This window comes from Solanum verrucosum, unplaced genomic scaffold, assembly GCF_900185275.1.
Source record: "Solanum verrucosum unplaced genomic scaffold, falcon-dt-bn FXZP01000306.1, whole genome shotgun sequence".
Taxonomy (NCBI): Eukaryota; Viridiplantae; Streptophyta; class Magnoliopsida; order Solanales; family Solanaceae; genus Solanum; species Solanum verrucosum.
Window position 1 is genome coordinate 3,087,360 of NW_026020398.1, and position 14,606 is coordinate 3,101,965.

At 33.2% G+C, this 14,606-nt stretch overlaps 2 protein-coding genes across 2 annotated transcripts; one reads left to right on the plus strand and one right to left on the minus strand.

Moving 5' to 3' along the window:
• The first annotated feature begins 1,684 nt into the window (after positions 1–1,684).
• LOC125839685 (probable ethylene response sensor 1) lies at positions 1,685–8,720 on the plus strand. Its single transcript, XM_049518677.1, has 6 exons — positions 1,685–1,823; positions 4,209–5,134; positions 6,852–7,220; positions 7,330–7,596; positions 8,009–8,136; positions 8,320–8,720. The coding sequence occupies exons 2-6, from the start codon at positions 4,232–4,234 to the stop codon at positions 8,558–8,560; spliced, it is 1,908 nt and encodes a 635-aa protein (XP_049374634.1). The 5' UTR covers positions 1,685–1,823; positions 4,209–4,231; the 3' UTR covers positions 8,561–8,720.
• A 1,457-nt stretch (positions 8,721–10,177) lies between these two features.
• Positions 10,178–12,503, minus strand: LOC125839686 (60S ribosomal protein L19-3). Its single transcript, XM_049518679.1, has 5 exons — positions 12,260–12,503; positions 11,235–11,357; positions 10,634–10,947; positions 10,439–10,509; positions 10,178–10,362 (listed from the first exon to the last, which is right to left on the minus strand). The coding sequence occupies exons 1-5, from the start codon at positions 12,369–12,371 to the stop codon at positions 10,335–10,337; spliced, it is 648 nt and encodes a 215-aa protein (XP_049374636.1). The 5' UTR covers positions 12,372–12,503; the 3' UTR covers positions 10,178–10,334.
• Positions 12,504–14,606: the final 2,103 nt, after the last annotated feature.

Below are 14,606 nucleotides of genomic sequence, written 5' to 3' on the forward strand. Positions count from 1 at the left end.
CAAAAATACCCCCTCAAATCCTTTTAATCATTTTGTTTATTTTCTTGATTTTATGTTTTATATTTATACTAATAAATTTATTTAAATAAATTAGCTTACAAATTTTATTATTTAGATATAATTTTTTGTTTCTAAAATATGAGTTATTTAATCTATTTATTATTATAATAAAATATTATAATCCGACTAATATGCTAATGTTGATGTATGAATTTAAGAACAATTCATAAGTCAAATATTGCCTCTTAACGGAAGTCCATCTCGAGTATAAAAATAGTTTAATTTATTTTGCTATATTTTTTATTTTTTTTTATTTTATGATAAAGAGTTTTTTTTTAATTTATTGATACAAAACAAAGTTCAATAAATTTTCTCTATAAATTATTATAGTTGTGTGACCTTTTGAGATATTAACTCTAATTTATTAAGATGACAATTATTTACTCTCAAATAATTTAAGTGAGAAAATAGTGAACATGACAATAAAAATTTTATTCTCCTAGCTAGTTAAAATGCTATAAAAAATAATATTGTCCGTCAATTATCTAACTTGACCCAATTCATGAAATAGAAAATCCCATAATAACTCAAGGGTATAATTAGAAAGAATTTTTTTTGTAGAGTTTTAAATCACACACACAAAACGAGGTAAGAAATAATAAATCAAACACTTGATAAAAATAATATGTGCATTACCAATTCATTCATTACTAATCCATGCATTACTAATCCCTGAATTATTGATCTTTTAGTTCATTCCCATTGAGAACTAATGTCACAATTGAAATCCTCGCTAATTAAATATTATGATCCCTACTGTGGTAGAATAAAAAGAATAAATGAAATTTATTTGATTGTTTCTTAGTGAAAAAGGAAGATCGTTGGTTCGAAAAATGGTTTAAATCCTAAAACTTGTAAATGAGATTTTATTTCATTATCGGAATTGAAAAAAATAATATTGCATTAGTGTGCTTATTAGTTGAATAATACTCCCTCCGTCCATAATTGTTTGTCAGGGTAAGGTCATGCACATCCCTCAAGAAAAATTTAATACAAGGTGTAATTTGACTAATATAATCCTACTATATCAAGAATATCAAAAGTCCACATAACTTTTCAATTGAACTACACAATCATTAAGGGCAGAATTGGAAAAAAGTGACTAATTATTTCTTGATTGTTTAAATTGACAATTAATCTTGAACATCTATTTTTAGTATACCTGCCAAACAATTATGGACGGAGGGAGTATTAATCAATTGAGCTAGTGAAATTCTCGGATCATACATATGAGCACCAACTAAAAGAAAATGGTTAACACACGTATGAAGTGCTTCACTGTAGCAGCGTGATTCCGGTGAGGAGTTTAAGGCTTTTTTTTTTCCTCTTAATTACTTCCCTCCACTTTACTTCACTTTTAGTTGGGGGAGCTTTTCTCGATAATCGCCTAATTTCTATAAATTAAAATCAGTATATCATCGAAGAACACAACGAAAATCCGATGGGCACAAGCAAAACGACAGTTCAAATTCATGAAAATGATAAAACTAAGTTACATGGAGTAGTAGTTCAGTGAAGTAGTAGAAACTGAGATCGCATTCTCCATCTCCATTTTTCACATTAAACAGTAATCTCTTTCTCAGATTTGTACTTTTTTTTTAGTTTCTCGTTGTTTTCTCCGCTTGAATTGATACTGATCTGATTTTCATGTTTTAGGTCGTGCAAAAAAATGAAAATTTGCTGCGAGACAGGTATGTGTCGCAGCAGGAAATAGCATCTTAAAGGAAGGAAGGAAGGAAACTCGAAGTTGCTGAAATTTTTTGGTAATAAGGTGCTATGCCTGAAGTATTTAAGCTTCCGTTTGGCTATAGATTTTTGAAGTTGAAACTTAAAAAATTGAGTTTTTGGAGTTGTGATTTATGGAATTTGAAGTTGTGTTTAGGTATGGATTTTAATTGGAAAAATATTGAAGTTTTGTGAGTATAAGTCCCCAAAAAATTGAAAATTTTTGAAGATTAGATTTTCAAAATTTGATCAAATTTTATGGGCAAACAGATATATGAAGATAAAATTTTAAATCTATGTTTCTCTATGGTGTAACTTTTTTTTTTTGTTTAATGGAATTTGATATTGAACTGTAGATTGTAGCTTCATTTTCAATGTTCAAGGGTTTTTCAATTAAAATAAAAGGAGTGAATTTGATTCTACTATGGTTTTGCTATTAGTGCATAAATTCCTTCCAAATTTCTATTTTGATTGGGGAGAAGGATATGTGCCTGTCTATTACTTAGAGGAAAATGAAATTTAGTGTGAATTTGTATTGGCATGGATCCATAACCTTTTAGATGCATAATCTTGTAGCCTCATGGAGGTTGAAAAACCAGAGCTACCATTTTTAATAGATTAATCATCAGAAAACAAACAGGTATACTTTTTCGAAAGTTCAGGAGATAAAAAGATCTTATAGTTTTTTTTCTTCTTTTCTTGCCTTGTTTTTTTACCAGCTTGGTAGTTGAGATGTTTAACAATGGAAATGAATGTGAATAATACCATAATTATGTAGGAGCATTCCCTCTGGAGAAATCCTTTAATAGAGCAAACATCAAAAATAGCTTGGAGTTGGAGAAACACCATGCTCTACTTGATTTCTTGTTATTCATTCTTCTGTAATTCCTTCCATACTACTATGAAAGCTTGGATATTGTAGACAGAGAATTCAAATAAACTATTCCTTCCGTCAGAAGATCAAGAAATTGCTACTCCCTCCGTTTCATTATACTTGGCACAAAATGGATTTTTCTTTTTACTTGTCCATTTTAGCAAACCAAGAGAATTTTATTGTTTTCTTTCCATACTACCCTTAGTACTCTCTCTAGTCCATATTAAGTGAATTTTTAGGGGTAATTGTTCAAAGTTCAACATAATTGTTTGAACTTTTTTCCATATTTGCCCTTCTCTTTAATGAGGTTCTTAGCTATACTTTATATTTTCTAGGATATAAATTGCACTACTTACAAAGTTGTATTTACGATTTCACTTTGAATCATAAATATAACTCTGTAAGTAGTGCAATTTATCTCCTAGAAAACATAAATATAGCTAAGAACCTCATTAAAGGAAAGGACAAATATAGAAAAAAGTTTAAACAATTATCTTGAACTTTGTATAATTCACTTATTTTGAACTATGAAAAAAATCCCAAAAATTTCACTTAATATGGACTAGAGAGAGTACCACCTTATAAATTTCATTTTTTCAATCTATATTTGAAATTGAAAAGTGAATTAAGAGATGAGATTTCATGGATTTGATGTTGAAGATTGCTGAGATAGTTCACTACTTTGATGTTGAAGACTCTGTTGATGATGTAGAAATTTTCTGGTTGAATTTTGAGGTTTACTATTGTGCTGAAATTTTCAATTTAAAAGTTTGGCTCCAATAGTACAAACTTTTCCTCATGAAACTAATGTCTATCGCTTCAATACAAAACCAAAAGTTTGATGTCAAGCAATGTAAAAATTTTACGTCGGGATTTCAAATTGCTTGCTTAACTTCTACAAGTAATTATCATAATCAAATCACAAACCCTTTTGAGTAATGACTCTTTCTACTTTTAAGAATAGTTTGGGAATAAGCAAAAGGGCAATAGTGGAAAGTAGACTTTGAATTATGTCCTTGAATGTCTTTCTTAAGGGGTGAGCCAAATCCAAATATTTCGCTTATTATGGACTAGAGGAAGTATTAAATAACCACATATTGTAGTAGTAGTAGTAGTCAAATTTAGAGTTTCAACGTCATTAATAAGGTTAGTATAAATACACCCCTATAGTGTTGTGCCTAATCAACATGGGTCAAGTAAAATGAAACAGAGGACATATTATTTTAGAATAACTGTGACAGCGTAGGAAGCTTCTAAATCTTTCCTTAAACTGCTAACGAGTGGTAATATTAAAAACACAGATCAGTCTTTTGGTTGCAATGATCAGGAAACTTGTATAACCGTAAAAGCAATAACTAACAAATGTCTGTCCACCGCTAATGTTTATTAATGTCTCTTCATTCGTTATTTTTTCCCTCGAACTGCGATAAGCAAATGGGTGCACTGCACGACAAAGATGTCGTGGACAATGGTGTATGCATTTTTTGTCGTAGCTTTATTGTGTGTTTTACTATTTCTGAAGAACCATTCCTCATTCTGTCCTTTTCAGATTCTTTGGACGAAACTGAGATAATGGAATCCTGTGATTGCATTGAGGCTTTACTGCCAACTGGTGACCTGCTGGTTAAATACCAATACCTCTCAGATTTCTTCATTGCTGTAGCCTACTTTTCCATTCCATTGGAGCTTATTTATTTTGTCCACAAATCTGCATGCTTCCCATACAGATGGGTTCTCATGCAATTTGGCGCTTTTATTGTTCTCTGTGGAGCAACTCACTTCATTAGCTTGTGGACATTCTTTATGCACTCTAAGACGGTTGCTGTGGTTATGACCATATCAAAAATGTTAACAGCTGCTGTGTCCTGTATCACAGCTTTGATGCTTGTTCACATTATTCCTGATTTGCTAAGTGTTAAAACGCGAGAGTTGTTCTTGAAAACTCGAGCGGAAGAGCTTGACAAGGAAATGGGCCTAATAATAAGACAAGAGGAAACTGGCAGACATGTCAGGATGCTGACTCATGAGATAAGAAGCACACTGGACAGACACACAATCTTGAAGACTACTCTTGTGGAGCTAGGTAGGACCTTAGACCTGGCAGAATGTGCTTTGTGGATGCCATGCCAAGGAGGCCTGACTTTGCAACTTTCCCATAATTTGAACAATCTAATACCTCTGGGATCTACTGTGCCAATTAATCTTCCTATTATCAATGAGATTTTTAGTAGCCCTGAAGCAATACAGATTCCACATACGAATCCTTTGGCAAGGATGAGGAATACTGTTGGTAGATATATTCCACCAGAAGTAGTTGCTGTTCGTGTACCTCTTTTACACCTCTCAAGTTTTACTAATGACTGGGCTGAATTGTCTACTAGAAGTTATGCGGTAATGGTTCTGGTTCTCCCAATGAATGGCTTAAGAAAGTGGCGTGAACATGAGTTAGAACTTGTGCAAGTTGTCGCAGATCAGGTTTTAATTGCTAACTTTATCTTATTACTCACTGGTTAATATGGCGAGTTTCTAGGCAGGTCAGTGATGTGTAGAAAGTTCAGTATGGTCTAAAAAAGATGTTTTTCATGCATTAGTTTTTAGCAAATGAAAGTTCTCATTCTTTTTTTTTCGAATCAAGACAAATGACCACATAAAATGGGAAATGATGAAGGTCTTGCACAATTACTTTATTTTACTCCTAAAGTGTTGTACTTTATTCACCGGAGCATCTATTTCCACTTTTGATACACTTCTCCGCACTATCTTTAATGTATTCACTTGCTTAGGCTATATTATCCTCGTCTTAATGGGTGTTATGAACTTATAATGCTAGATGCACAATGTCGGTAACTATTACTTTCCAATGAGAGCACATGGACTATGTGTCGCTTCTTTGATAAGCTGCGTGATTTTCTCCTTTCCAATTCTTTGTCCAGAATCTTTTTGGTAAGGTTATGTCCTATGTTACTCGGACTCTAGTGTCAATATCTGATATAGGTACGGATCTAGAAGTCAAATTCTTCATTATATAAATTTTAGGATTCAGGGGTATTAATACGGGTGCTGCGATATGGTCAATAATTGTATATCACGACATATTAAGTATAAATTTTGATTAATTAAAGTTTTTGAACTAGGAATGACAAAATTTAATTCTTTATAAACACCCAATATAGTCGTAAGATATCTCATTTAATAGCAAAGCCTTTTCATACTTGATATAACCATAAATATGACAAACCCAAAAATCAAACCAAATACCCAATCAATCTATACACCTCAGTCGTAGATGTAGTCAAAGCACCCAAAGTTAGTTTGCCAACTCCTGTGTCCATCCCACACCCACGCCAACATGGGTGCGGTAGGGATTTAAAGAGTCTGTGCAACATAGATATTTCAATTAAATTCTAATTTTGGAAGCCTTATGACTTGAAACTCCTTGCTGAAGCAGCCATTGAATGAATAGGTAATGCATACCGTGAACATGCATTCCACCGTCCAATTTATTGATAATTTACCAATAAGAAGTTTCTTCAGTAGTAACCCCAAATAAATGTTTAAGGTGTGGATAGTGTTGCCTGTAAATAAATCATTAAAGATAGTCACATAATATTGCCATGGTTTCTGCTAGAGAGAGATGAGAAGGAGAAAGAAGACAGAACTAATAGATAAGTGATATGAGAGATGAGTTTCCATTCTTTTACTTACCTCTTTTTAATTTACTTGGAACTGAAAGAAACAGTGGAGCATAGAGTTTCAACCTAAGAATGATTATTTCTCTTTGTAATCATCATGGGCAATTTTGTCTACAGATAAATGCATTAATTGCAGTGTGAGTAAGGATGTTTAGGTGCGTTAATAGCCGCTCTCTTTGGTCAATTGGATTCTACTTCATTATTAAATTTATGCTGGTTCTTTGTCCAATCTTTGCCCTTGCTTTCTGTTTTGTGCTCTGAAGATACTTTGTATTAGCAACCCTAACAGAACAAGGCTGCTATATGTTGTTTACTCCATAACACAAATTAGAACTTGTCCATATCCGTTTTGAATTAGAATTGTGTCATTTTAAGTGCAATCCTGTAATAGTAACAGAACAAGGCTGCTATATGTCATTATCTGAAGAACAGAAATTAGAACTTCTGCATTTGATTTCTTATTAGCATTGTCATTTTAATTAAGTGCAATTGCTTATCAGGTTGCTGTCGCTCTTTCACATGCTGCAATTTTAGAAGATTCCATGCGAGCCCATGATCAGCTCATGGAACAGAATATTGCTTTGGATGTAGCTCGACAAGAAGCAGAGATGGCCATCCGTGCACGTAACGACTTCCTTGCTGTAATGAACCATGAAATGAGAACGCCTATGCATGCAGTTATTGCTCTGTGCTCTCTGCTTTTAGAAACAGACTTATCTCCAGAGCAGAGGGTTATGATCGAGACCATATTGAAGAGTAGCAATCTTCTTGCAACACTGATTAATGATGTTCTAGATCTTTCTAGACTTGAAGATGGTATTCTTGAACTCGAAAATGGAACATTCAATCTTCATGGAATCTTAAGAGAGGTATATGACGACAAACCTATTACCTATGCATATCTAGCATACACTGGTAACATGTAGATTTTCTCTAGTAAATAGGTAGCATGAATTCATTTTTTACATTGATTTGCAGGCCGTTAATTTGATAAAGCCAATTGCATCTTTGAAGAAATTATCTATAACTCTTGCTTTGGCTCTGGATTTACCTATTCTTGCTGTGGGTGATGCAAAACGTCTTATCCAAATTCTCTTAAATGTGGCGGGAAATGCTGTGAAGTTCACTAAAGAAGGTCATATCTCAATCGAGGCTTCAGTTGCCAAACCAGAGTATGCGAGAGATTGTCATCCTCCTGAAATGTTCCCTATGCCAAGTGATGGCCAGTTTTATTTGCGCGTCCAGGTTGAGCATTTCTATCCTCTTATCATGGCTTAATGGTTGTACCATGTTTCTTGATGAAATGAGTTTGCATACAAATGCATGCAGTTCTAAGAGCTGTTTGTTGGCTCGTCCAGGGAAAAAGTGTGTTATTTGTTCCAAAGCTAGCAAAGAATCAGGATACAAGTTGAAACCCTCTTTGGTTGCTAAATATTTCTATTAAATGTGAAGATATATGTTCTTCCTCTTCCCTTCGGATTGTCCCATGTCTTGCAGGACAGAATCTCCTTTTGGTTTCAGTTACTTTTATTGTTGTGGGAGGTTTACTTTGCAGTTCTGGATTTTGCTTATTTCGTCTCGAGTAGAATATCATTCAGAAAAAGAGATCTATATCATTCACTTGAAAATTAATCCTTTTCAGATTATGTTCTTGCAGGTTAGAGATACTGGGTGTGGCATTAGTCCACAAGATATACCGCTAGTATTCACCAAATTTGCAGAGGCACGACCTACGTCAAATCGAAGTACTGGAGGGGAAGGTCTGGGGCTCGCCATTTGCAGACGGTATGTTTCAAATTGTAAATTTGGGATCATCATTCCTAGTGTCCATATTATAAAGGCTTCTATAAGACATCCTCTTTTTACCCTCATTTATCTCTTTGGTACAGTGCCTTGTTTGTATGTTGCTTTGTGTGCCTTGGTTATCATTATCTGTACTCATTTGACAATTGAAACGGATGGATGCAGATTTATTCAACTTATGAAAGGTAACATTTGGATTGAAAGTGAGGGCTCTGGAAAGGGAACCACTGTCACGTTTGTAGTGAAACTCGGAATCTGCAACCATCCAAGTGCATTGCCTCTGCTACCTGTGCCTCCCAGAGGTAGGTTGAACAAAGGTAGCGATGATCTGTTCAGGTATAGACAGTTCCGTGGAGATGATGGTGGGATATCTGTGAACGCTCAACGCTATCAAAGAAGTCTGTAAATGACAAAGTGACTAGTGAATTTGAGATTTCTTCACTGTTTTGTTCGCTCCAATGACAGTTTCTTGTAACTAACTTAATTCAATGCTCGTAAAGAGAGTATTGAGAATTCCAGCATCGTGAAAATGTAACTATCGAATTTATACATCGAGCTTCAGACAACAATATGTTAGGCCTACAATGCTCTAAGGAGCACTACTGGAGTCCGCTCCGTAGGCTGGCTCTTTTTGTGAAGAAATGTGTCTTGCGTACTTAAAAAGATCATAATATCATATGATTTGAAAAACATTTTGAAATAATTGTCTTTAAATCACGATGAATATTAACTTATTTAATTGATCATCGTGTATATACTAGCAAAAAAAATGGATTTAAAGCACTGCAAATATTGAAATAGACTACTCTGAGTAGGGGTGTTCACGGGTTGGTTTGGGTCAGTTATTGGTCAAAACCAAAACTAAACCAACTTAATCGGTTTTAAAATTATCAAAACCAAATCAAACCAAATATAATATGCATTTATCGGTTTGGTTGTTTTCGATTTTGGTTTGGTTTGGTTCGGTTATTAACTGTACATAAAAATAAAAGAAACAATTTATTCAAAACATGAAAAAAGTGGCAACAATCCATTCAAACAAAAAAATAGTTAGAATGACCGGCATTACAGAACTTTGGATCATTGAATTTACTGAATAAAACTTCAAAATTCACTATTTTGGCATAGAAGGAAGAGACAAGGACATTTTCAGTCTCACAATGAATTTCCATAGACACTCATATACATGAAACCAATAAGAAAAATGTTCTCACATTGGACATTTTTTCTTTCATAAGTAAATTATAAATAAATTTTGATGAAATATATGTAAAGTCTTTAAAATTGTTTATGAATATAATATATTATGTATGTATAGTAATAAAATTTATGTATATAACTTGTTGGTTCGGTTCGATTCGGTTATTTCTTCGATTTTTTTCGAACAAAACCATAACCAAACCAATGACTATCGATTCTTAACAATCTAAAACCAAAGCAAACCAAAACCCAAATTAAATCGGTTCATTTAATCGGTTTGGTTTGATTTTTCGGTTTAGATTGATTTTTATCCAAATCATGAACACCCCTAACTAACTCTGAGTGATATTGGTAATAAACTAATTAAGGGGATATACATCAATAATGTTTTAGGGTGTGCCAGGTACGGAGAAAATAATAAATTCCATAAACAACATTCCACATTAATTTTATTCCCTACCTCCATTCTCACAATATTTGATGAAATCATATACAAATATATTTTATTTGCGTACCAAATACCAGAAAAGTAAAACACCCATTTGTTTTCCTAAAAAGTATTTTCCTTCCAACCAAACACACACTACCTGCTTGAATTAGCTTATTTTAAGTGCTTTTAAGGCAACGCACTTAATTAAAATGAAAAAAATAAGTTTAAAGTCAATCCAAACACGCTCTATGTAAAGCATAAGCAAGCAACGGAGCAGCAGAGTTTGCCTGCGAACTATCCGCAGTCACCTAGTGCATATTCTATCTGATGCATAGTGAGTAATGACCAAAGGGAAGCACATAACTGAATACGAAACAGAGGGAAACATAAGAATAAGGTATCAAAACTTCCAAACATCTATTCAACTTCATGTAGGTGAAACATAGATTCTTAAAGTACATGAACCAAATAGGGAACATATAAAAGATACTAAACTGGCATAATAACAAAAAACAGATATAGAGCCAACCCTCCTTAAAGTTCGACATCCTCACTTCTTTGACTTCTTAGATCCTCCCCTGCAACAAGGACAGCATTCATCAAATTTTGTTTCAAGGTACTTGATAAACTAAAAGCAAGTTTGTGATAACTTACTGGGCAGTCTTGGCTGGGGGTGCTGCTGCCGGGGCAGGGGCTGCAGGTTGTACTGGCTTCTCTCCTGGTCCCTGTGAATTAGAAGAAAAAAACGAGCAAAATTTTATTGGTGCTATTGTAGATAGTCAAATTTGATACTGATAAACCTTAAGGTGCTGGGGCAGTAAGCAATCTCAGGTGATAAACCTTAATTACCTGAGCCAAACGTTCCTCCCTCCTAGCGAACTTTCTTTCCCTGCTTGCCTTGTTCTTTGCCCTCCTGGCCTCAAATTGATCAGACAAGGTCTTCTCTCTAGCCTTCTCAGCCTTGGTTTTGTGAATGTTCTCCATGAGCACACGCTTGTTCTTGAAAACATTACCCTTCACCTTCATGTACATGTCATGGTACATGTGCTTGTCAATCTTCTTGGACTCCCTGTACTTGCGAAGCAAACGCCTGAGGACTCTAAGTCTCCTCATCCACAGCACCTTTGTGGGCAACCTAGCCTCCCTGGTACCCTTACGCTTACCTGAGAAAAGACTTATATACTGAGTATCACGGGCATCCAAAAGAAAATTACTTTTTTTGTTTTATGAATGAATCCAAGAGAAAATCTCTGTCATTTTTCAAGCTGAGCTTACATTCCAAAAGTTAATTTCATAAGTGATTCAGTTTGAAGTATCATGAAAACACAAATTAATGGGGTCAACTACACACATTAGAATACATTACATTTATTCAGAGAAGCATTTCTACCATAAAACAGGAACTACTATTACTTAATCAAGTAACCAATGTCACAATATTAGGAGGTACCATATCCAGAGTGACGGCCCTTCCTTTTGGCTTCCTTCATCCTGCGTGCACGAGATCGTGAGTGAATTTTGGTTGGTTTCCTGATGATAAAACCATCCTTCACCAACTTTCTGATGTTTTGCCCTGCACTCAACACAAACAAGGAGATTAAAGGCAACCAATATGTGTAGAGAACAAACATAAAAAGCAAGCAAAAATGCATCCATTTAGTAGAGCCTTCTCAAGTCTTATCAATGTGAATGCTAAAAAGGCTCAAACACCAGCTGAGGTCAAGCTATATGTTTAACGTGTTAAGACCACTACTTTTCGCCCATTACCACCAAAAAGAAGCAAATAAGAAAACGAAACATCTCCCACACCTTTGCAACTTTACCCTTTGCAGCACTTGCATAACCAAAACTCTAGCTTATCAATCAATCTTCCAGTAATGCTCAACCCCATATCAACTGACATCAGCTAGATAAATCCTCTACACTACTTTTCGCCCATTACCACCAAAAAGAAGCAAATAAGAAAACGAAACATTTCCCACACCTTTGCAACTTTACCCTTTGCAGCACTTACATAACCAAAACTCTAGCTTATCAATCAATCTTCCAGTTATACTCAACCCCATATCAACTGACATCAGCTAGATAAATCCTCTACATCCATTACATTTCACTACTAAATAATCTGTCATTAAGATAATTAACAATTATCTAAATCTATCTGCAGAAGGGTAGCTAATTTGGTCTCAACTAGCTATATAAGATTGCCTCTGTGAATCCTTTCTTCCATTATGCTATAACTTTTAAAAACCAGTATACATAAAAAATTCAAGCAACAAATACTAGTAATCTGATCATGTAAACCATATACATATCTAACAATCACAAGCTCACGTCAAATCCCAAAAGTTAAAAAGAACAAAAACAAAAAGTGATAATAATCCAAGAAAACATAAAGGGTATAGTTAAAATAAACTAAAACAATCAAAATCATCAACAGATCTTAAAATAAACAGAGTTCAAAAGTAATCATACTTGAGTTAGCCATGGAGATTTCATTGCCCTCATTAGGGTCAAGCCATACTTTTCCTCTCCCACACTTGAGGACACTGGCGGCGAGCCGCTTCTGAAGTTTCAGTGACACCATTTTTGTTTCCTCTCTCGGTCTCTCTCCCTCACAAAGCTCTCTTCTACAATGGAGAAAAAAGGAGGTAGCTTCAGATAAGGCTTATATATTCAGCCACCAATGAGTGAAGCTAGGGTTTTTGATAGGGCTTAGTTTTTTGTAAACAAAAATAATAAGAAAAGTTTATTATGGCCCATGTTGATTGTATTGGGCTTACAAAATCGAGTTCAAAATGGGCCTTAAAGATAGATTGGGCTAAGCCCATACTTCTTTTAGTACAAATTGAAAGGACCAAAGAGAACTTTTTCATCATTCGGCCCTTCTTTTGAATAGTTATTTAGTAAGATAAACGAGTAAATTTTAGGTTAGCAAACATAAAAATCATATTTGTATGATATAACTATAGTTTGCATAATTGCGCTTCATAACAAATTTTATGTTTGCTATAGAGCATCAGATTTGTATAAATCGCAGGCAGACATTCGTTTGTATAAAAGCGCAGTGATTGTATATGTATATTGGTTAGATAATAGTATATATGTAACTATTATGTATATGTATCAATGATTGTGATTGTATATCTGCATAAAATTTGAATTTTAATACAATTGAATCGAAATAAAATATTTGTATATCAAATCTCTCTCTCACTCACTTTATACAACACAAATTATACATTGTAATTTGTATAATTTGTGTTTGTATAAAGTGATAAAGAGAGAAAGACAAAAGAGAATTGATAGGGAAAGATCTGTATTTGTATAATTATAAGTGTATAGGACGAAAATATATGTATATGTATTTGTATATACAGTTTTCTCTCACTTTATACAAACACAAACACAATTTATACATTTGTGTTGTATAAAGTGAGAGAGGCGAGTGAGAGTGGCAAGCGAGATTCTCTGGAGAGAGAGGCGAATGGCAAGTGTTTGCTACGGATTCCAATTAAATAAAAAATGTGGTTATAACATTTAATTTGAATTAATAGTTTGCTATTTCGTACAATTTTTCATAAAATAAACCTTTTTTTATATTTCTTATTATTATGGTTTCTTTTGACCAAATTGAAAATCACATAAGAAAATGTTAAACCACGACTATTGTTTTTTTTTTGTTGATTTATACAAACATTATACGACAGTCTAATATTTATTAGGTTGAAACACATATAAGTTGAGAGTTGAGTCTACAGATATCCTTCGATTAAAAAAGAATTTAGTTGGAGTTTTAGAGTTTTTTCTCAAAACACTTAAATATCTTTTCATATATCCCTTTTTAATTTAACTTGAATATAATTACTCTTATCTAAATTTATGTAATAATATTTTATTAATTATAAATATTAAAATGTGATTTAAAATAAGGAAAAATTACCTAAATACATATTTTATTTTATCATAAAATTAAAAATCCCCTATCGGATACATCACTCCCCCTATCACCTCACATTCCTCCTCACATCTTTGATACATCCCTCTCCTATGTATCTGAATATTTGTTGATGCATCCGAAAGTCCAGTGACGTATTCGGAATTCATAAATATTTTTATAATTTGAAAAAGAATAGAAAAATAATGTAATTAACTCTTAATACTATGAAATTTAAGTTATATTACTACTTATTAGAAGTGAGAGTTCAGGTGTACCAACACTGCACTATTAAATTGTACAAAAGGTATCATGAATTGTACTATATATGTTTGGCCTACTTTATTGTTGAATCAATATGTGGATTGCATGTGTTTCAATATTTTAAATACAAATAATTCCCTACAATTTTCAATGTCTTCACTGTTCCAATTCTTTTTTTTTTTTTTATTTTACTCTTATTTAGAAATGAGAGTTTGGGAGGATCAATATTGCACTAAAGAGTTAGACTAAAAGCTATAGAAATTGTACATTGAGGCCCACCAAAAAGATGAACTATTCTTTTTTTCTACTTTCCATTCTCCCCTTTTACTCTCTTTAGTTTATCTTTCATCTTAAATTTTTCATACATCTTTAAAATATTTTGAATTATTAATTATTATGAATTATAATGTTTTGATTTTTGCGTAGTTTACAAATATATAAATTTCATTTTAAAAAAATTGAAGATATCATACGCAAATTTATGGTCAAACTTAAACTATTTGATTCTTGAAAAATAAAAAGTGTCACATAAAATGGGACAGACGAAGGATAACTCTCAATTAAATTTATTTCACTTTTTAGTTTCCATTTTTAACATAATTTTTGAAGTTGGATTTGTAG